Consider the following 23,762-nt stretch of genomic DNA (forward strand, 5'->3'; position numbering starts at 1 on the left):
TACAGTTTCTTTTCTTTTTTTCCAGAATGCAATAACTGGTTTATAAACTTAAACAGGGTCAGACAGGCTAATCTGCTCTGTCTTGCTGGAAGGGAGGAGACACCATTTCCCCTCACCTCTTCTACATGTGATTCATACAGTAGACTGACAGGTCAATTCATGTACATTTCTCACGATGTCAGTCTCTGACTTTTGCGAGTTAACACCGGGCTTTTCTCTCTGGATAAATGTGGACATAGCCTGATAGATTATAGGCTACTTGTCATGCTTCCATGGCCAAGTGGTATTAGGCTTCACTTCAGACCGTACCATTCACACTTCTACACCCGCGTCACACACATAAATTACACATATAGATCAGTCTCCCTTACACTAGTCTAAATGACATGTAGTGGGGGGCTATTATGCATTTAGCACGTGTTAAAGATTACAATCAGCCCCCTCCTCCCGGTCACTACAGGTTTCTTTCGGTTGTGTTGCACAGCCGACTGCTTATGCTGCTGCCGTCGTTAGCCGAGTATTGAGCTACCAGCTGACCTACTTTCTCTGCTCTCAGCCACTCGGTCCTGTTTACAAGCCACTGCCAGCGGAGGATGTGGAGTACAGTGCCTGGAAAATAGACGGACACAGCCCGCAACTAGCAAAGGGACCACGGACGGGAAATTTGACCGTGTGTCGTTGGTAAATTAGGGCTGCCAAAGCCACGGACAGCTCACCGGCGATTAATAACAGCGCGTTATTAACTTAGGCGTTGTTATGCAATTTAACGCTTTCAGTGCGCTCGCCTGGTCAGTCTGTCGTTGGTAGTTGCGCTCGGCTGCTATGCTTTAGTTTCCTTTAAAAAATGACTAGATTGATAAAAGTTAAGTGTGGATCTTTCTTTCTGCTGGGGAGCCCCTTTCAAGGTACGTGAGATTTAATTAAAGCTTTGAGTTTCGCGTCACGAGCGCTGAATGTTGTCATGTTGCTGCCACTCGCTTACTCTGTTCATACCATCAAAGTTCACGAGTGGCCTCTTTGCAAATTAAAGGAGAGGGGGTTGACTGCATGATGAGCCCCTTTCGAGATTTTCTACGAGACCCAGACTGCGCAGGCTGAACATATACAGTGTTTGGTCAAACACAGGAGTCTGTATTAGCAGCGTTACACATACACAGCGCTCTTGAATGCTGCTTACATGTTTTCGGCTCACAGTCATCAAGTGCCCTGGTTACAAGGTTGAAATAACCTATTTTTCTCCATTGAACCCCTGCTGATGACATTGATGGCAAAACACTGAAAGGATTTTCGTCATTGTCTCCTCTAAGACGTCAGATAGCAAAAATGTTAAATGTCACAGGAAAAGAAATTCTTAAATAATTACTCAGCGGGCTTAGGTCAGGCTGATGTTACCCAACCTGGCAGCTTTAAGTCTACTGGAGTTCACATTTCTCTGACTAACTCACTGTTTTCTTGTTCACAAAGCATTTTGGCTTCTTATTTGCAGCTGACGTATCCTCACAGAGAAAGAGAGAGATTTCCTCTGTTTGACCCGGGGGTATAGTGTGGCAGAATAACTTATTTACTATAGGCTGTACTCAAAGTTAAAGGGTCATTGAGTGCACTCATGGGCCTTCCCGCTGTTTGTCATTTGTAGGTGTGTAACCAATAGAAGTATTTCCTGTTTCCTTATCACTTAAGGGTAGCTTTACCTATAGTAGACATTCCAACAGAAAACTGAAACTTTTTTAATTTAGAAACTAACCATATGTTTTTACATGTTCAGATTTTTAGCCACTTTGAATTTTCATTAATGTACACACCTCTGTATATGCAAATAATACTGTACTGATGGGTTAATATGATGATATAAGCAAAGGACCTGCAGATACATTTGTGATCACATACGTGTTGGACATACTTGGTGAGTTTATCCATTTGTAAATAGCCTGTATTTTAATATTTAACTACAATAACTGTCCTCTGGGGAATTTAATGAGTTAAGGGATATGATTTCATTTATTTACATGCAATGTAAGCTAAAGCAACCAGCCCTAGATACATGTCAAACCAGACATTTTCAGTTTGGCTGGAGCTAAGCTTGTCCAGACCCAGTTAATGTTTACTTGACAGCTTGGTCTGTCGGCTCAAAACCAGATGCAGGTGGAGGTGGTCAGGCAGTTTAAACTTTTACACCAGCAGACAGTAGCAGTCACTACCCCAGAGCCTGTGGTTGGATTAGTATCTTAAAGTAATCTAGAGGCATAAGAGCAGCAAAACACTGTGAGCCCTCTGGCCGGAATACCGTAGTATTTTTACCAGTGGCAACAGCGGGGCTGATATTGTTTTCACCTTTTGAGTCTGTTTGTGTGTGTCATTGTGGCAGAATGTGTTCCTGGTGACATCCAATGTTGAGGGAACTACCATTGAGGCAGTTCTGAGTACTTAACCAGGGGTTATGTCTGTCTGTCTGTCTGTCTGCCTGCTTGTGGACAGATTTTATCACCACAATAGCGTCACAACCACGTGGCAACCTCTGGGGCTGAAAAATGAAGCCAACACGGAAGTGCCAAAACCTAGTTTTCTGAATGGCCGCTTGAAATTGGCTCCAGAAGCCAGTCAGTCCCCATGTTAAAATGCCCAACTTTACAGCAGAAATAAACATGTTTACAGCCTGGTGCAAAAGATCTGTTTTAGTCCGTATAGCTAATTTCAACATTCATGACAACTGTATGGGGGTGAATTTTACATAACTAATCCATTTACATTATGCGTAATTAAAGGCAGGCTGCTTTGAGTCATGGGCTGTCTGTCAATAATGTCCTTAGCTTCTCAGTCAGATCCACCTCCTTGCTCCTCCACAGTGCCAACCACTTGCCCAAATACAGTCACTTCGGGGTCCAAAAAACCAAGATGGTGATGGCCATAATGTTGAACTCGAGGCTTCAAAATGGTACACAAACCGATGGGTGATGTCATGGTAGCTACAGTATGTCCATAATTTTTACTGTCTATGGTCTCAATTGCTCAAGATACAGTCACGAAGTCTGAGCAATGGCGTGGTAGTAGGGGGGCAGAAAGGAGGGAAGGGGTCATTGGGACTCCCACTTTAAGCCCCTGGCCCACATTTGTTTTAAGTCGCAGATCACTGTATCGCTGATGGAATGATCCCATCGCAAGATGGTCGCTAGTTGTAGAATGTTGTCGGCTGTCAGAGCTTGCAGACTGCCTTTTCTCATTTGCAGTCTGTTCCTATTCTTGTGTGTGTGTGTATGTCTGTGTGTGTGTGTGAGAGAGAGAGAGCAGGTGAAACATTAGCATGATAAACCTGGTGAAAAAGTCCCCTCTTGATTGTATTAATTATCAGCAGCACTTAATGGGTGGATTTGATTTGAATGGATGATATTTCAGGGAGCAGATTTTTTTTACAGAACCACTTTCAAATAAGCAGAATTTACAATTCATAACTAATGGCTTTATGAGTTTTTGCTCTATAACTTATCATGGTGGGACATGGCAGAATACAGTCAACAACAATAAAATTATTATGGCGATGATAAAGATAAATTTTATTGTGAGCTTTTTACTGCTTTGCTCAATAACTTAGTAACCGTTAATGGAGCCATTATTTACATGTCTGTTTGTTTTTTGCGGAAGCAGACAGGTTAGTTTGCTCTTGGTCTAAAGTCGTGTTGTGCATTTTAATGGTTTTGATAATCAGACATGGTCTGTGGCATTTAAAGTGTCTGTTTTGAAACATCAAGAAATTGAAAACTGCTACAAGTGTCAGAGCTGTTGATATTGGCTGGGTTTAAACTTTTTTAGTAATAATACATAAGTTATATGAGTCACATATAATGACCATTTCTGCTTTGATAAAAACAAAGTGATGATGAGATCAATATCTATTCTATATTAATTATGTTGTGATAAGGCTTCTGGAAAATCAATTGAGAAACTGGACAGGCCTGTTTTTGGCTGATCTTTGCTCTTATCTGCTTCATGATTTTAAAATAACTGAAAGATTTGAAAGGCAAACAATGTGTTAAGCTGTCTGTGTGACAGAACTGTGTCAGATCTGAAGGTACCGCTCAGTATGCTATGCATCAAATGACAGTATGTGCATGCCATCAATATGGGAAAATCTATGCAAATTCACATGTGGCAGGAAAATCATTGCAGCTGCAGTCGTTACTAGCTGAAACTGACAGACTCGCCAGCCACGCCTCAATCACTGGTGCCAAACAGGTATTTTGTCTTTGACAGCTTGAGGGAAATTCTGCTGTCAACATCTTTCATCTGTACCCAGGCCTTCAACGTACAAGCCATTATTATCGTGAAGTTACCAATGGTATCAAAAGCAAACCTGTGTGCTTTAGATGTATGATCCATCATCAACTAAGAGCTAGGTGTTGATAATCTGTGAATGAGGATCTGACAGATAACATGACTTTATTTTATTTTTTTTATTTACAAGATGACAGACTAATATGTTCAAAGACCTGCGCCATTGTGTGCATGAATCAGTAAAGAAGTAAAAGTGAAGAGGGAGCAAGGGCTTTCAAGATATCCAGAGGATTCCATCTTATCGACACAGCATGGAAAAAAATATGTTTTAAAATCTACAGTATACTAGTGATGTTTGCCTCAGGAAACCTAAGGAGTACAACATTATATGCCACAACAAGCTATAGGGTGAGGTGTGAGGCTCAGCTGTGGCAGCAGAGGCTTTTCCTCCATTAAACTTTAAAATGAAACCAACACTCTCTTAAGAAAGACACCATTATTCTTTTGTTTGTTTGTTTGTTTGTTTGTTTGTTTTGTTTGGAAGGTTATGTGCAATAATGAAGTAAGTTCTTGTCAGAGTAATAATCTCCATCTCCGTTACAGCCTGTTTACATTTAGCTTTAACCATGAACTTGAACTTCAGTGTACTGACTAGTGTCAGGAGTTCAGGTTGCTTTAAATACCCACAGGCACAAGTGTAACTGGACTCTGGTGTTTTTTAGCTGTTTAACCTCAATACGTGAAAAGAATGCAGGCCAATATGTGAGGTTTCATTTTACACAGCTTTGCGGAGTGACGTATACGGTAAGGTAAAGCTGCATAAATATATAACATAGATATATTTCAGATTGTCTACTTTACTGTTTTTATTATTTATTTTACTTTATTGTCTACTGTAATATTTTATTTATGTTAATGTCTACTTTAATATTCTATTTTATTCTATTTTATTCTAATGTCTACTTTAATATTTTATTTTATTTTATTTTATTTTAATGTCTACTTTAATATTTATTTTACTTATTTCATTGTCTTTTTTAGTATTTTATTTATATCTTCATCTTTATCTCTTGTTTCCATTCATGCTGTATTTCTATTTCTACTTTGCACGGAGCATTGGAACAAAAACAATTTCCCCCCGGGGATTAATAAAGTATTCTGAATCTGAATCTGAATCTGAATAAAGTGATTCTTGATGCACCTAAAATTGCATATTTTCCGTCAAATTTCCATCTAGACAATTTATAGTATCAGTTAAATTGAATTATCAATATTTTCCCCCTTTTCTACCAAAAATATGCAGTTTTTTTAAACATTGAAAATCCCACTAAAATAGGCAATAGACCCCTTTCCTATTGGCAGTAGACCTAAGCTGTGAACATGGCTCTGCAGTTGACGTTTAGGCCTATGCCCTTTTTTTCCCTGGGGTGTCACATTCAGTGTCAGGAATGCGCCGGAAAACAACCTTGCTCCCATTTTTTCCCCCAGTGCCCACTCGCAGTATTGAAGCAAGCGATGAATACCTGATAAAATACCTAAAGAGTAATTTCACATGGGATTAAATGTCGATTGTAACCTTTCTAACTAAAGACAAAAGCCAGGTATTAGTGGGTTTTAGTGGATTTTTTTGTCCAGTGGGAAACTGGGTTTTCATTTGTTTTATTTTTCTCTTTTTTTCATGTTTTTTTCATGATGATTTTAGCTCCTCTATCAATATTTCAGGAACTTTATTGGATTGAGGAGGTTTCAGTCTCTGTAACACTGTAATCTGTCTAAACAGTAGTTGTTGGCAGTAAGCGAGGACATCACTGCAGTAAATGCAGAGGTTATGTCTGCTTTAGTGTTTACCTCAGTGACAGCAAATGTTTTTCTTGCTGAACATGAAAAGAATGTCAGTTCAGGAAACATTAAAATCTGAATGGCCCAATTAAATAAATAGCTTGAATTTTCTACAACAATTTAGGATTGCATTCAGCTAAACATCCTTGAGTGCAACGCTTCTCCCTGCTTTCTTTTCTAATGGGTTTGTGTGTGGGTAGGAGAGGGAAGGAGGAGATGTTGGGTTTGTTAACATGAATTTAAGACTCATGGAAAGGTGTGTTTTAATTGAAATGGTTTGTGCAATTGTGCTAGTTCCTACCTTCGTGTGCATCACAGATGAGTGTGAGATTATAAAGGACATGAAAAGCTCAGTGTTAACATCTAACAAAACTTCTATTCATTCAGCGAACCAAAAACAAAATGCCAGCTTGTAAAAATGTTAACTTTTCCCCAAACAATATGTCTAGGCAACTAAACTAAAGGTTAGGAAAAGATTGGGCACATTCAGACTACAGAACTATTAGAGTATGATTGAGGTTAGTTAATGTAAAACACTTTGAAATGTTTAAAATTAGGTAAAGACTATATGTATGCCTCAAGACTGCTGACATGAAGTAGGAGAAGTGGATGTGAAACTGGGCTTTGTGTGTTTAAATTAAACACATAGTACGTCCACCCACATAACTTCCTGCATTTGAACTAAATCCTGTCAGCCAGAGTAAATAACAATTGCAAATTAATTGCATATGAACGTAATCTATTGAAGAAATCAAGGCTGCTTCACAGTCAAAGCCTTTCAGTAGTGTTTGCTTTGTGCCATGTCTGATTTCTTTACATTCAGAAGTGTATTCTGACCCATTTGATTTTGGTGTGTAACAGAGAAAATGTGAATCAACATATGAGCTTGGGTTACAGAGTGTAAAGAAGCAACCAAAAAGAAATTATAGCTTAATAATTGAATGTAGTGCCAAACAGGAATTTGGATCCTGGAAGGATTTTACTGTGTTATATAAAGCGTGAAAGTAGAGAGTTTGTGATGTGGAAAAAATTAGCAAATTTTAAAAAAAACAAAACAGCGATTCTGTTATTTGTTGAATTAAAAGTAAGAACGGGAACATAGGAGCATAACAAAAACTGTGAACAGCAGGGCCTGGTTTGAAGGTATAAAGCTGTATTTAGATTTGACATGATTTAGCCTCAGGTCAAAGAATCAGTGAGGTGCTTTTAGCTTAAAGCCACAGTTGATAACTTTTCTGATAATATATGTGTTGCATAGCTGAAACTGTCAGTATATTCTGAAAGAAGTACACAAGACAGATAATCTGCGTGAAAAAGATGTCCCTTCTTTTCCTACTGCCTCTAATGGCATTTGCTAGAATCAGACTGTTCACCAAAAACAACCAATCAAAGTTGAGCTCTAAAATGAGAAAGTTTTTGATAGTTGACCAAGCACCGCCCACTGACCAGACAAACTTTCTCATTTTACAGCTAAACAGTACACTAAAATTCTGAAAACATTTGGGATGAGAAATAGGCAATGCAGTCACAGAATCTTGATTCATATTTGATCATTGCTGCCTAATTTGACAGTAGGACTGCAGTTTCCGAGCAGTGATTGACATGATTGACTGTGATAGGTTCAGCAAATATTCTAAAAAGTTGTTCTTGTGGGGTTTTTTTTGTTTTTTTTAAAAATAAAAGTTACCAGCTGTAGCTTTGACAGTGGTCAGTTTTGGCATATCAACTGATGTAGATTGTATAAAACATTAGAGGTGTTCTTAACTTTCCAAGTCTGGATTTTAAATCGGATTATATCTCCTGATAGAGCAGGAATTTCAGAACTTCAGTGAAGATGCAAATCAAAGATGGAGTCCCTAGTAAACAGCGATATTAAACATATGTATTTGCCATTAAGACAATTTATATATGTATAATTCAGATGAAAAAGGAGGTTGCGTATCAACAGTCATGATACTCAGAGTGCTAAACCCAAAAATCCAATATAATCAAAAATGTAAAAATGGTAGCACATCTCATATTGCCAAGTTAAGGAGGCGGACATGTACTCACATTTGACTTCTTTTAATGGCTCACATCAAAAAAACAAACGCTAATGCGCTTCGGCACATGGCCTTCTTCAGAGCGTTTTATATATGTATACTTTGGTTTATTCTTTAGAATAACATTTATTGTCTAAGGTTGATCCTTACACATTATCAGCAGTTTGGAGTATCAGATTCTTCTATTACTCCTTTCTAAAATCCGCTGGCTGTTACTGGCTTGCTTCTTCCTCCTCTTATGTTGCACCACTTGAGAAGTGTCTTGAGCCGCAGTGCCCTGCTTCGGCACTTGAAATGTATCTTTTTTCCCCCCCTTGCACATCCTTTCATCCATTAGCTATACCTGCTTATCCTTCAGAAGGCTGCAGGAGGACTGGAGCCAGCTGACATTGGGCGAGAGGCGAGGCACGGGCTGGATAGGTCACCAGTTAATCACAGAGCAGACATATAGTGGAGACAGAACCATTCCTATTTATGTTGACAGATTAACATGTAGTGCATACAGTTGTGTGATGCATAGATTGTATAAAATAATAATTGGCATAGCCATTTAGACGTCGCTCATAGGTTTGTGGACCAAAATTGTTTTGTGTACCAGGCTGTAAACATGTTTATTTCTGCTGTAAAGGTGAGCATTTTAACATGGTGGTCTATGAGGATTGACTTGCCTCTAGAGCCAGCCTCAAATGGCCATTTTAGGAACTGAAGTTTTTTTTGCTCTTCCTTGTTGGCTTCATTTTTCAGTCCTGGAGGTTGCGGCTTCAAGTGGAGAAGGGGGATATTGAAACCTAAGATAAAAAAATCCTACAATTAAATAACTCAGTTTCAGTATTATAATGTTTTTCTTTCACATTACAAAAGGACACAAGACTCTGTCAGCTCAGGCTAGTTTAAAGTAAAGTACAGGATGCAGTTTTTCTTAGACAGAGAGTTGTACGTTTTATAGGATAGTCAGTTATTTAGGGTTGCACCACATCACTCTGAACTTTCCATGGAAGTATTCCACCTCTGACAATGGGTCTCATTTTGATTTGAAATCATGGAAAATGCAATGATGGTAGTTTCCCCAGAGGCTTCTTGTGTACATTACCCAGTGTAACCCGGACAAACTCAGACAAATACTGACTGTCTGAATACACATCACCTACTAACTGTAATAATAACCTGGATATAATTGATATATAATGTAAGATATTTCCAGACCACAAAACCATGAGCTAATTTAATCAAGGCTAAAGGAAAGAAGTGTGTTTAGTTTTCCTACTGGAAACATGACCATTTAAAGTGGCTGGGAGTAAAACAACTTTGTTTCTGTGACTATTTCAGTCAGTTGAAATTTGGTGACAGAGATGACGTGTGTTCTGTTAACCACATAAAAACTGTATGCAGACAATTTATTAATATCTGCAATCAAATATAGTAATATGTTGTTTCATTGCCGCTGACCAAGGCTCCAGTGTGTGAGCTCTCAGTTTGGTTTATAATAGAAGTGTCTGCTCCATGTTGTTTAAGCTTTACACAGAGGATGTGAAGGAGGTGACTGTTCTACACTGTTTTTTATGCTGGGTTATCAAAAGAGGTTTTTGCCTCAGACGTTTTCTAGGTCAGGGGAGCTCCTCCTGTGCAACAACACTTCTTTAGTGATGAGGCACTGTACTCAGGTTTAAGCTTAGGATTGCTAATGCACTTTACATTGTATTATTAATGGTTATCCAGCAAAACACAAGACCTGTTATAAAAAAAAAAAGAAATTTTTGCGCAGATGGATGGAAGATCTTCCTGTATTTAATGCATGTCTCAAAGAAAATACTTGCTCATGTTATCATGAGTTTATACCGTTTTCATCCTCAACAGCTTGGCCACATACGGGATGCTGTAATCAGCTTTTTCTCTGTTTTAACAGGATTTGGCGTTTCTTTGGTGGACTCGAGGAGGTGGTGGGCAACTGGTCCACGGTAGGTTTTTCCAAAAGAGTGTTCAGACGAGGTCAGCGCGGATGGGACTTATAAGACTTCAAAAAGGGCCTGGTTGGGAAAAGGAGTGAGTATGGACAACCTTTCTGACTTCGGGGGCCCCTGTCCATCCAGCCGCAGGGAATGGGAGTGAGTAGAAAAATTTAACTTTGCAATCTTAAATGTATTTCTGTTTCATACGCAATTCTTTGTATCTACACATTTTATATGTGCAAATAATTCTTCAACATTTGAGTCATTCCTAATAAAGATGCTACATTAGTTCATATAAAGGAGGAAAGAAACCTGAGCTGAGATATGTCTGCATGTAAATGTTGTGAAACATGCATTGGAGACCCCATTTATTCAGCTTTAACAGGCTTCTCATGTGAGTCCAATTCTAACATGATGATAAGATGCTGATGTATTCAGCCTGGAATAACTTGGCTTTGAGATCCACATTTTAAACAGCTTCCTTTATGGATTGTAACCATTAATGGGTAAAAGGTTAATTATTGGTTAATCATTAAAAGTATCTAGAATACAAAATGCATGTTTTGCCTTGGTGACATTTTTATTTAAGCAATACATTTTGGCTATTTTTGATGCACAAGTATTAAAAAAACAAATGTTTTTTAATTATGAAACACGTTTCTTCACTATTGAATTTCTACCATCATTGCCTGAACATTGCCACTGGCTTCTTTTGGCTCACTGATAATATAGACAGGGTGTTCAAGAGGATTTAATATAGTTTTTGTAATTTTCTCCTTAAAATACCTTCTTTATCCCTCTTTTTCTATCACTATGTCATATTTCAGTGGTTGGCAAATTTGGATGAGCAGCATCAGAAAAATGTCTGTCTAAAAAATGGCCACACATACTTTTCTTTTCATAGCCGCTGAGCAGTTGTTCAGTGTATTCCAGAGATCTATTATTATTCCTGTGAAATGAATTGCAGTAAAAAAGGGAGCTGAACTGCTAGTCAGAAAGTCTGAAAAGATGTGTTTCAGTCAAACTATGGCAAAGTTAGTGCTGAAGAGAAATGGATGGGAATGTGGGTTGACTCTGGCTTAAGGAATAAAATGATAGGAGACAAATGGATGGGTGAAAGTGATTTCTAAGAAAAATTCAGTGAACTCTTCCACAGTTTTTAATTGTGAGTATAAAACGCACAACTGTAAAAACACATTCTACAAATTAATTTAGTAAATTTAGGCTCTGAACAATTGAAGAAATCTGTGCCATGCACATTGCTTAACCCCCCAGCTATATTTTGCAGTGCCATCTGCAAAGCACAGAACATTTCTCACAGATGTGATCAGAGCACTTACATGTTTAAAGGGTAATGAAGCATTTTAATGAATCACTTTGCGGATTTAATAATATTGATCTAACACACTTGCACACAGAATTTGGAACACAAGCACACCTCTAAACTTTTCCTCTGCTTGTTCTTTGTTTTACGGGTAGTCTCCATGATGCACTGTATATCATGACAATGAATCTCCTCTTTTTTTTTCTAAAGGCATTATGCAGTACAGTTCATGTATTAATGTAGCATTGCATGATTGTTTTATGCTCTGGCCACAACAATAAACCAAATCACTGCGGACACGGACACCATATTTTCATATTATTATATGATCATACCTCATTACCAATACATCATTTTTTAAATTCAGTTTTATCTATACAGCCCAAAACTACAAATCCTAAATTTGTCTCAGGGGGTTTGACAATCTGCTCTGGAAACAACACCCTTTATCCTTACACCCTCAAGACAGATAAGAAAAAACTGCCCGAAAAAATTATAGAAACTTTAATCACATAGTAAATATATATCTCTAGCCAATACTACCATGTAAGTATTGTCTTATTTCAATGAATAAATAAAGGACTGTTATTACAATCTGTATATGCAATATGCACAGAGTTCTACACAGGCCTAAAACTCAAACCTGAACCAGAAGCTTTATTTTGGCTTATTAATCTATAACTGACTGTTAGCATTCCAGGCTAATGCTACATTCTTTATCTTCTTCTTGCCTCCAAGCAACACATGACGTGTGTGGATGCAGATAATTGGCACAGTTAGAGAAAGAGAGAAATTTCTCAACTCCTTGAGATTGCGTACGTGTGGTTATAGTAACATGCACAGATTAACTTGCTACTGGCTGTATTCAGGTTAAGTCTAATATCAGTGTGGCTGTTTTCACATACCTCATGACTTTATGGTTATGTCTTTTGGCATTAATGAGCTTGTTGCAGTATATTAAAGTCCAGTCCAAGTTTGTCTGACTCATAGAAGACATTTTAACATATCATCATGAATGCTAGTCGTAACATGTCATTTTGCTAGTATGATGAGGCAAATGTGTCTGCTGTGAAAAGATGTCTTTGTTAAAGCATCAAAGAAACTACATTTACTGTGTCCCTCCCTGTTTTTCAGCACCAACAGCTGCGTGGATGATTTGATGGATGAAGATGAGAAAGACAGGGCAAAAAGGTACTCAGTCTGGTGTTTATGTTTGTGTTTGTATGTCTGTCAGTTTGGACGTCTCTCTGACTGAACATACAGTACGTTACATGTGTATGTGTCTTCCTCTGCTCCCTCGGGAAACTTGCATCTTTGGTGTTTTTAAAAGAACTCTGAAATTTCAGTGTCACATTATGGTTAACAATGAAGCCCATAAAAGTAGAGGTGTATTTGAGTGCGATATTAGATTAAAAAATAGACATAATTCAGGTAAAAATGCATTCACAAGTGATGATTTCTTTTGTCACCTCTTGCTCCTGCTTCCTTTCAGCTGTCATATATAATGTAATATTCCTCACATTTTTAGAGAAAGGTAGATTCCTTCTTAATAGAAGAGCTCCGGATGTAATACTTAATATCTGGTGTCTGACCATGGGAAAGTTTTTTTAATTAATATATATATATGAAAGAAGCAATTTCTAATCTCAACAAATGAAATTTGTCCTCGATCCTCCCAAATACCTTCATTGATCCCTTTGATGAAATGTGTAGAAATGAATTTATATAAACCTCAAATGCACTAAAATGGTAGATGTTCTAAAATATTTTGGCTCTCTATAATTCCAGATTAGTTGATATTAAAAGAGCTGTCTCAAATCATAAGCATAGACTAATGGGCATAGCTACCGTGATGTCACCCATTAATTTGTGGACACCTGTTTTGAAGCCTCATTAGGCATTATGGCTGCCACCATATTGTTTTTTTGGAGGCAGAAGTGACCATATTTGGGTGAGAGGGTGAAGCTGTGGAGGAGCAAGGGGTGGATCTGACTGACAAGCTGAGAACACCATCGACAGAGTGACTGCTTTGAGTGACAGTCTGTCACTCACACACTGTTCAAAGAACCGCCGTTTTTGGCACTTTCCAGCCCTGGACATTGCCACATGATCACAAACTTTATCCTTTCTCTTATTTAAGCTGCATTATTCACTTATGGACACAGAGGATATACAAAACAAAAAGACAGACACAGACATAGAGCAACGCTAGCATTCACTTGGAGTTGTGTTTTTGCCCACCTGTTGAATGTATATCCAATATTCTCTTTTTGTTTCCACCATCTCCTGAGGAAATAATTCTGTCTGTCTGCTGTTTGTTGTGTAGCGGATTCAGGGCACAGTGGGTTTATCAGAGCTTGTTTGCTGAAAACAGCTGCTGAAAATAGTATTGATTAGAGTAAACATGTGGGTTGTAAATCCAACACAGTGAGCTGAAAGAGGCTAAAGAGTTGAACTACACTCCTAGCAACTTGATTCAGTAATACAAATAATTTGATGATGGCTTTAATCGAGTGGAGAATAACGCCTTTTTGAGAAAGGAATCAAGATGAAAATAAACCAGTAGGCTGTACAGTAATTGGACTGCTGTGTTCTGTAATACATCCCCATGCTGCTGTTACCTCGTTTGTTTCTTTCTCTCTCCCTTTTTGGTCGTCTGTTGTCAACTATTTTCATTTTTCTATCTGTCTGAAACTAAATGTGTCTCTGCAGTCTTGGCAGGCTTTTGAAAAAAGTGATGCACAGTCTGGACAGGATAAATAAACCTTAAACTACAGGTGTTTGTTTGGCTAAGCTTCCATCTGCGATTCCAATGATTTATAATTGTTCTCTTGTGTTGACTGTTGTAGGGCATCTCGTAACAAATCAGAAAAGAAAAGAAGAGACCAATTCAATGTGCTCATCAAGGAGCTTTGCACCATGCTGCAGGGTCAAGGCCATCCGCGCAAGATGGACAAGTCCACCATACTGCAGAGAACTATTGACTTCCTGCAGAAACAGAAAGGTAGTCAAATGTAACATAATCTTTACACAGCATGTGTTCTCAGTTTGAAAAATGTTAAGGGACACCTTTATATGTTCCTTCTTTATGTCCATTATTACCTAATGCACTTCTTCGCAGGCAGAAGTTTATTAGATTTAATCTTCCTCCTTGTCTTTTTCAGACATCACTGCACAGAATGAAACTTGTGATGTGAGACAGGACTGGAAGCCTTCGTTCCTCAGTAATGAGGAGTTCACTCAGCTAATGCTGGAGGTAAAGCTCAGGAGGATGTTTGTGGAGAAGCCCAAGATGATTAAGCTCTGACATTGAGTAATATTGTTAATAAAAAAGAAAGAGGAAACACTCTCCCTAAAATGCCCATGGAGAGCAGAGCAACATGGCATGATGAGAATTACATTTTCGGCTGAATTATATTTTCCCTGTTGTTAAAGTTTACACCTTTTCCAAGTGGTTATCTAAAAGCAGTGTCTGTAACCTAAGAACTCCTTAAGTGTGGCAGGAGTACAGGAGGCACTTTTAGGCAAATAGAGCACAAGAAACATTTTGTAAGGCTACAACAGATGATGATGACATGTAACAACATAAGAGTGCAATTTCTCATTTTTCCCCCTTCTCACAGGCCCTAGATGGTTTCTTGGTAGCATTAACTACAGATGGAAACATCATATACGTATCTGACAGTGTGTCTTCACTCATTGGCCATTTACCGGTAAGTTAGGAAGCTGAAATAAGTTATTTTATTCACTGGCTTACACTGTAATTATCTGAGTATGTATAAAGTATAAATGCCGCTTGATTAGAAACAGACCAATCTTATGTTTAGCTATATTAATTGGCTAATATTTGACTTGCACTGATACATTTATATTTGCAATTAACCCCAGGACAAATTGGAAGGAGGCTTTTTTATGTTTGCCTTGATGTACACATTTATTAGAGGTAGTTTGAGCACATAGAGATTACAGTTCATTGCCCTCAACTTCTTTCATGATAATGAATGAAAATGAATTCTATCAGTTACTGCATGTGCTGGCTCAGAACTGCCCTAGGCTCTGAGTTTATTCGAAACTACTTCAAAAGGACAGATCACCGCAAATTCAAAAATACATATTTTCCCTCTGACCTGTAGTGCTGTTTATCAGTGCAGATTTTTTTGGTGTGAGTTGCTGAGTGTTGGAGATATTGGCCAAAGAAATGTCTGCCTCCTCTCAAATATAATGAAACTAAAAACTTCCTGTGTGTCAAAGGATAGACTTTAAAATCTTGTTACTTGTCTATAAAGCACTAAATGGTCTCGGGCCTAAATACATCTCTGATATACTTGTACGTTATGAAGCATCCAGACCCCTCAGATCATCTGGAACAGGTTTACTCAGTGTTCCCAGGATCAAAACCAAACAAGGTGAAGCAGCCTTTAGTTTCTATGCTCCCCGCCTGTGGAACAAACTTCCAGAATATCTGAGGTCGGCTGAAACTGTCAACTCATTTAAATCAGGGCTTAAAACATTACTATTTACTGCAGCTTACCAGTGAACTAGATATGTAACTTATTGTTAGGATAATCTGTAGCTATTGTTTTTATATTTGTCTGCTGTTGCTTTTGCTTTATGTTTGCTTTTTAAATGCATTTTCTGCACTGTTTTTCTTGCTTTTAGCTTTTGTTTTTAATGATCTATTGTTCCTTTAGTGTTTTATCTTAACGTATTTCTCACATTGAATTGCCTTGTGTATGAATGGTGCTATATAAATAAAATTGCCTTGCCTTGCCTAGATGGCTTGGTGTGCTCACGGCACCAAAAATATATCTGAAAAACTCAACAGCAATGTCTCTCCAGAAATCATGACCTGGTTACTCAAGATAATCCACAGACCTTGTTGTGAGCAGTTTAATGTAGGAACTATTTCTTTCTACCGAACTATACCCACCAACGGTATCACTAGGGGAAACGTACATCTACTCAAGAACGAAAGGTTCGTGCTCATGACAGTAAACATTAATGGCGTCCTCCTCAGCTGAATTGTTATGTGAGCTAACTCAGTGATTCTAGGTGACCAGGCAGTAGATGCATGCTTTCCTTCTCCACAGTGATAAGGTTGGTGTGTAATTGGTAGAAAAAAATAGTTCCTACACGACACTGCTCACAACAATGTCTGTGGATTATTTTAAGTAATCGGGTCATGATTTCTGGAAACGGACATTGCTGTTGAGTTTTTCAAATTAATTTTTTTGGCACTTGGCATCTCGTGCTGTCACTAGAACAAACCTCTCTTCCATGAGTAGATGCACACATCCTTCTGCACAGTGATACAGTTGGCGGGTGTGGATCAGTAGGAAGAAAATAGGTCCTATATGAAACTGCTCACAACAAGGTCTGTAGAGTATCATGTGTAAGTGTATTTTTGGCACTTTGAGCACCACAAGCCGAGTGCCATCTTGTCCCCATTATATTCAAGAGAAGGCAGACATCTCCATGGCCAATATCTTCAACATTCAACAATTCACACCAAAACAATCTAGACCGATAAATAGCACTGCAGGTAAACTGAAAAATATGTATTTTTTAATTTTAGTGTGAACTGCCCCTCCAAAATACTTGCGGTCAGAAATCCTCCATTGTGTAATGATTATGTCACCAGTAATGCTACATTGTTGTACATGACATACTCCCCAAAAGACTGACCATCACTCATGTATCCTTTTGCACCAGTCAGATATGGTGGACCAAAATATCTTGAATTTCCTCCCGGAGCGGGAACACGGGGAGGTGTATAAGCTGCTATCATCCCACATGCTGATGACTGACCCCATTGCTGCTGACTTCCTTGACAGTGAGTAGCCTACCGGGCAGCCTCTCTGCACACGTCTAGCTCCTGTCTGTTTCTAACACCACATTGCGTGTTGCTGTCTCCCATATCAGGAGGTCAGAAGTTCAGTGTGTGGGAGATATACTGTTTACATAATAGTCAGTGTTATCATTTTTCATTTGTTTTCTTTTGTCTGTCATACAAAAACAAATCTTGACCCTTGACATCAGTCTTGTCAAGTCCTTGCCTGGGCATTATTCTGTTTCCTGAGGTTGTTTTCACAATGGTAACGTCACGTAAACCTCTTTATATATAGAGAACAGGTTGCCGAATTGGGGTCTAAAGTTTATTGGATTGCTGATTAGCGTGGAACTATGATTAGCCTTTTTGCTAATAATAGGAGCTAGCTTAGTATCATAGTTAAGACTTTAAATCACTGTTATGTTAGCACAGTAATCCAAAGCAATGTAGTATGTGGGGCTCAAGACACTGACCTTAATCCTGTGTTACTATTGGGCTTTTCTGAGGAAGAGAGATGGCGAGGAGCGAGTGTCTTGGCCTATACTTGGAAGCCTAAATAGTGAACTGTCACAGAGCTATGTCTGGAGCGATCATCAGCTCTTTGGCACACTTTAAAATAGACATCCATCTTATTATCTTTCTTGAATAAAAATGATTGTCTGGATTTTAAACAAAATTACTGCCTCACTGTGAAAATTATGCTGAATCATGTTACACAAGAATATAATTTTTATATTCATTGGCTGAATTCACATAAAAGGCACCTTCAAGTTGTGCCCAAACTACCTCGGTCTGTCCACTTAAAATGTTTTGAGCTTCTGTGGAATAGTCACCGGCCTGCAGCTGCAAGCGAATTATGCACACTTCCATCATAAATTTGCAGGAATTTTTTAAAGTCTTGTCAAGGTCAAAGTGTTCCATTAGTAAGTTTCTCCTTCAGAGACCTCACATTGGAGAGCGACTGAAGCTTAAAATACATTTGTTATGCAGTCAAACCATAACGCTGCTTCTTTTATTCTCCCAATGGATGAACGAAATGCATTCATGACTTAATTAAAATATCATATAGCCATTATGCCATCACCCTTTGTTGATGTGAACCCTGTTTAGCGAACATTATCTATTGTCAGATCTGTTGAAGTGTGATGAATACAAGGTTTCATATGAATTTTAATCTTTTCTTTAGCATAGAAATTGCACTTTAGATCTTTTATTCTACCTCTTTCCACTCTGTAACCACTGTTTGTTAGTGTCATTCAGAAAAGACAGACATGACAAGAAGCAGCTCATTAAGAAGAACTGTGTCATGAATAGGTTGTTAACCTTGAGATAAATCTGCTGTTTTTCAGGTGAGGCACATATTGAATTTTGCTGTCACCTCGCCAGAGGTAACATTGACCCAAAGGAGCCGCCTGTATACGAGTATGTCAAGTTTGTCGGAGATTTCAAGTTTCATAACAATGGTAAGGATTTTTTATTTTCTCCTTTTTCAAAAGACTTGAATAAAAAATACAAAATGTATTTCTTACCTGTAGTGCTGTTTATCAGTCTAGATTATTTTGATGCAAGCTGCCGACTGTTGGAGATATTGGCCAAGGAGTATCTGCCCTCTCTCCAATATAATGGAACTAGATGGCACTCAGCTTGTGGTGCTCAAAGTGCCAAAAAATACATTTACACAAGATACTCTACAGACCTTGTTGTGAGCAATTTCATGTAGGACCTATTTTCTTTCTACTGAACCACATGCGCCAACTGTATCACTGTGCAGAAGGAAGTGTGCATCTACTCATAGACGAGAGGTTTGTTCCAGTGACAGCACGAGGTATAAACATTAATGGCATCCTCCTCGGCTGAGCTGTAACATTAGCTAGCTCAGTGGTGCTAGGCAGGCTAGCAGTCGATGCACGCTTTCTTCTGTGCAGTAATATGGTTGGCAGGTGTAGTTCAGTAGAAAGAAAATAGTTTCTACACAAAAATGCTCACACAAAGGTCTGTGGATTATCTTGAGTGACCAAGTCATGATGTCTGGAAAGAGACATTGCTGTTGAGCGTGGAGTGCTGTCTAGTTCCATTACATCAGAGAGAAGGCAGACATGTCTATGGCCAACATCTCCAACACTCGGCAACTCACACCAAAACAATCTAGATTTATAAATAGCACGTAAAAGTAAAAATATATATTTTTGATTTGGGGGTGAACTGTCCCTTTAAGATTCAGTAAGATGTGTCACTTTAGTGCTGTTAAGGTTAATCGACCTCTTAATTTAGCATTGATTTAACAAACTAAATGGGGAAGAAAAGAAAGATATGTTTTCATGGGATAAAACTGAGATCGATGTCACAACCAACTTTTTGCCTTCGTGTACCTTGTCCTGTTTCATATAGTGCCTACATCTTCTTGTAACGGGCTGGATTTGACGTTACCAAGAAGCCTGCAGTCATCGCTGGAGGAGCAGGTCTGCCTCATTGCTACTGTACGATTAGTCACTCCACAGTTTCTAAAGGTAAGACCTTGTGCCTTTGTTTCTCAGTTTGTTTGGCATCTCAAAGAAATATAGCAGGTGGTACGGAAGTCAGTGATTATCACAATGAGCTATGGTCTGAGGCATGAGGGGGATTTTGTTTGAGGGATCACACATTTTGGTCCATGTGAACTCCATCGTGTCAAGCACTCTCTGGAGATTTTATGCTGCACACTGTGTACCTTCCAACTGATTAGATCATTAGGATTCATCTGATCCCATAGGTGCTCTCTGAGTTGAAATCTGGACACTTGGCAAGTTATTGAAGTAAATTAAAGTTGCACTCCTGCAACATTTCTGAGATCTTGTAATGTGGAGTTTATTATCCTTACCTTGACCCTTTTCAAATATAAAAAGAAAGTTAGATGGAGTCAAGGAAAGTCCAAAAAAATGAAGGGTCTGACAGGTCTTTTCATTATGATTTTGTACCCATGCCTTTTGTGTAGCCTTAAAATGTGCTGGAGCTCAGAGAGCAAAAGTGCCAGAAGAACCAGATATATTGGACAGGCTTCAACTCTCCCCCTCTACTTATTCCAAAATGTAAAAGACACTGATTACACTGATTTGCCAGATGGAATGACTGTAACAGAGAAGTCTGGACCATACTGTATGACACATGGAATATTTTTTCCCTCACATTCTCAGACACAAGACAAATCCAGTGCAAATACTGGTTTTAATTTGCAGTTTTTGAGCTTACCATATTTTTCACAATTTCTCCCACAGACATCTTTCAGTTGTCATGTTCATCTGCTCACAATATATTTTGATGTTCAAGGTCACAGCTCTCAGGAAATGTTCAGAACATATAAACAGTGTGTTTTTGACACAAACAAGTACAATAATGTGTAAACTAAATTGTCAGGCACTGTTGGCAAATGCATGACGCTAGAGCAGCTTAACTTAACATACTGCACATTTTGAGATGTGGTTCATAGTACAAGCACTATACTATACCAAACAGGTAATGACAGTTGCATACACCAAAAATGATTAAATGAATACTTTACCCACAAATTGATCATTTGTGTATCAATCACTCATCACATGTGTTGAATTCGTAAAGAAGCCTATGTTTTTCTCGTTTGCCTTGACGGTAAATGAAGAATCCAAAAATTGAGGAATTCATTGATTGATTAAAGCCAAAGGGGTCTGTATTCAACAACAGCAAAACTCTCATACAATGCTTGCGGTATAATGCAGTAAAATTAAAGTCTTATTCATCCAGTTGTATGCTCAGTACTTCCAAAACAGACAGACCTTTCCAACGGGGAAATAAACTGAAATTGAATGCTCTCTTCAAAACCAGACTCCATTGACAAAAACACAAATTTTATCTCGCTGAACATATGAGTAGCAGGTCTACTGCTGCCTCTATCTGTTAGTGTGTTTGTTTTATTGTGTGACTTTGTTTTTTAAAGGGTGTTTTAAAGTTTGGGGTGAGTAAGTGATACACAAATAGTCATTTGGGAAGTGAAGTATTCCTTTAAACCTCCACAACGTTATATTTAAACTGAATACATTGTACTCATGACAACTGTACCAGATTGGCTGATACGTGTGGACAAAATTGATGATTTGAAGACAAAACAAAACACAAGGCATAACCTCTTCCTGCTTCACATTGCAGTTGCTGACTTTAGTGGATAAGCTTTAACTCCCCTAACTGTCAAGGCACAAAGAAAGTATTTTAAGATTGGTAATTCCTTGCTTTGCTGTGATTGTGACTTTCTCACTCTTTTTGTTTAGGATCTGTGTAATGTGGAAGATCCTTGTGATGAATTCACATCCAGACACAGCCTTGAATGGAAGTTCCTGTTTTTAGATCACAGGTAAAAGATTTGTATGATTCCTTTTGCTGTCACTTGGCAGTGTAGCTTTTAGCAAGACTTTGTTTTTCTTACGTGTTTCTTTTTTGTTTCAGAGCTTCACCGATCATAGGCTATTTACCCTTTGAGGTTCTTGGAACTTCTGGCTATGATTACTATCACGTGGATGACTTGGAGCTGATAGCTCAGTGTCATAAGCAGTGTAAGTAACTCTTGTTGCTTCTCTTTTATCATCCTCCTTCAGCACCACCAGTTCCAGGAACCCATATCTGAAGAATAGCTTGCAGGCAGGGCTGTGGTACTCAAATCCTGTCTGGAGACCACTCTTTTAAAGTACTGCACTTGTCTCTGTCTTGTGCCTTGTTGGGCTTAGAATTGTCTTGATGTCAGGCTGTTTCAGTCAGCTCTGTCTGCAGTCTCTTATCCATCACTGCTGTTTTATGCAAGTACAACACTTGAGCTCAGCTAATAGCGAATTGTTACAAACACATATCACAATAACGGGCTGAAGCTGTCAATCTAGCGTCTATATGTAAGTCTGTTTCTCTTAGTTTAACATCTGTTTCAAAATTTGGCAAATTCTTGTTAACCTGCATCAGCCTTACACCAAACAACTTGTTAAGTGTTTTCACTATCGCAGCCAGATTTCCAGTGTTGGAGTAAAATCACAAGTTTAACCTCAGTTGTTGTGAACTTGCGTGATCTCAGTCGTTTGATGTAAGGTCGTCATGAAATTCAGTCCTAGCTGTCTTAAATCAATCCTCTTTTTTATGTTGATGTTCTGACAAAATGTAACATGTTTAATATTATTTTAAGTTTATAATCTTGGCTCATGCATATAATTAAGTAATAAAGGATGTGAGCATTGTCATCAACCAATAGCTGTGTTCTCCAGCACCAAACAAGAAGCAGCAAACTGGGAGACAGTAAAAATGGATGGCAGTGTGGGGAGGTGCAAGAATATGAACAAGTCTTGGTTATCTTGTACAGTGGAACAGGAGGAGAAAGTGGTGGAGTAATGGAGTAAACAAGATTAGGTGTTTAATGTAACATGTAACTGAGCAAACAACCAGAACTTATTCTAGTGAGAAATCTTCATTTTTGAACGGTTTACCTCTCATTCCCACTGTCTCCTCCCACTTAAATAGTATAGCTATTCAGCCGAGGCAGGTAGCAAGTTGAGGCGACAAAATCCAAAGTGTAAGTTTGAATGCAAATACAGTTTATCTTTATTATTATATGAATGGCAAATTAACAAGAATACTGTCAACATATAGCGCCTTTTTCTTGTATTTCTAGAGTTATGTGTTTTTGTGGCGATGTAACAAATTGTTAACATGCCATATTTCTTAAAAGCAGTTTGGTGTAATATTTTAAACCAGGAGCAGGATGGGAAAGGTCTCAAGAGGAATCTAGTTGTAGTCTTACAAATAGTGACCCTGCAAAATCTTAATGTGTGTGTGATGAAAAACTCACATTGTCTTTGGATGTGAGAGGGTGTCAGACTTAAGTCTTTTTAGAGTATTTTTAAAGTCTTGTCAAAGTCTACTAGTGTGTGTTAGACACTAGCTGCAGGCTGAGACAACCAGCCCCTCTTCCCTCTGCCAGTGGTGCCTGCAGGCAGTGAATCACATCAGCTGAGGGATTCCAAAACTCACTCAGTATTTTCATGTCAGTAATATTATTTATTTTATCGATGTTTTAGATTTGTTTCCGGTCAGATATTATTGAGTTTGCGTAACGTACACATATTTGTTTGTTTATTTATCTATCTATTTCTGTCCATTCCAGCTCTGTAATCACTTCATTAGCATTGGAAAGACACTATTGCGAGTGGACCTGGTCTTGGACTTGACTTGGACTTGATTAAGTTGGTCTGGATTACAGCTGTGGTTACAAGTTTCCATTCTTTTTTCTGTCCTCAGTAATGCAGTTTGGAAAGGGTAAATCCTGCTACTATCGCTTCCTGACTAAAGGTCAGCAGTGGATTTGGTTGCAGACTCACTACTACATCACTTACCACCAGTGGAACTCCAAACCTGAGTTCATCGTCTGTACCCACACTGTTGTCAGGTAAGCCTGATTGTTGCACCTTGGGGTACTCTGACGTCTGCAAAGGGAGGGATGTGTGCACTTTATCAGTGTTCTTGGATTTGGGATG

At 38.5% G+C, this 23,762-nt stretch overlaps 1 protein-coding gene across 6 annotated transcripts in view; it reads left to right on the forward strand.

The window, feature by feature from the left end:
• Positions 1 to 23,762, forward strand: part of npas2 (neuronal PAS domain protein 2) — a 64,493-nt gene that overhangs the window by 24,606 nt on the left and 16,125 nt on the right. The window contains exons 1-12 of one of the 6 annotated variants that reach the window (XM_050041351.1): positions 5 to 905; positions 10,051 to 10,249; positions 12,552 to 12,608; positions 14,267 to 14,421; positions 14,582 to 14,673; positions 15,041 to 15,130; positions 17,130 to 17,250; positions 18,597 to 18,710; positions 19,636 to 19,754; positions 21,522 to 21,604; positions 21,697 to 21,803; positions 23,527 to 23,674. In XM_050041351.1, coding sequence (XP_049897308.1) covers positions 10,194 to 10,249; positions 12,552 to 12,608; positions 14,267 to 14,421; positions 14,582 to 14,673; positions 15,041 to 15,130; positions 17,130 to 17,250; positions 18,597 to 18,710; positions 19,636 to 19,754; positions 21,522 to 21,604; positions 21,697 to 21,803; positions 23,527 to 23,674 — 1,142 coding nt within the window. In that variant the 5' untranslated portion in view covers positions 5 to 905; positions 10,051 to 10,193. Of the gene's footprint in view, positions 1 to 4; positions 906 to 10,050; positions 10,250 to 12,551; positions 12,609 to 14,266; positions 14,422 to 14,581; positions 14,674 to 15,040; positions 15,131 to 17,129; positions 17,251 to 18,596; positions 18,711 to 19,635; positions 19,755 to 21,521; positions 21,605 to 21,696; positions 21,804 to 23,526; positions 23,675 to 23,762 lie in introns of those variants that run through there. The other 5 variants (XM_050041353.1, XM_050041350.1, XM_050041348.1 and 2 more) reach the window with 5 other exon arrangements.

This window comes from Epinephelus moara, chromosome 3 (genome assembly GCF_006386435.1).
Source record: "Epinephelus moara isolate mb chromosome 3, YSFRI_EMoa_1.0, whole genome shotgun sequence".
Taxonomy (NCBI): domain Eukaryota; kingdom Metazoa; phylum Chordata; class Actinopteri; order Perciformes; family Serranidae; genus Epinephelus; species Epinephelus moara.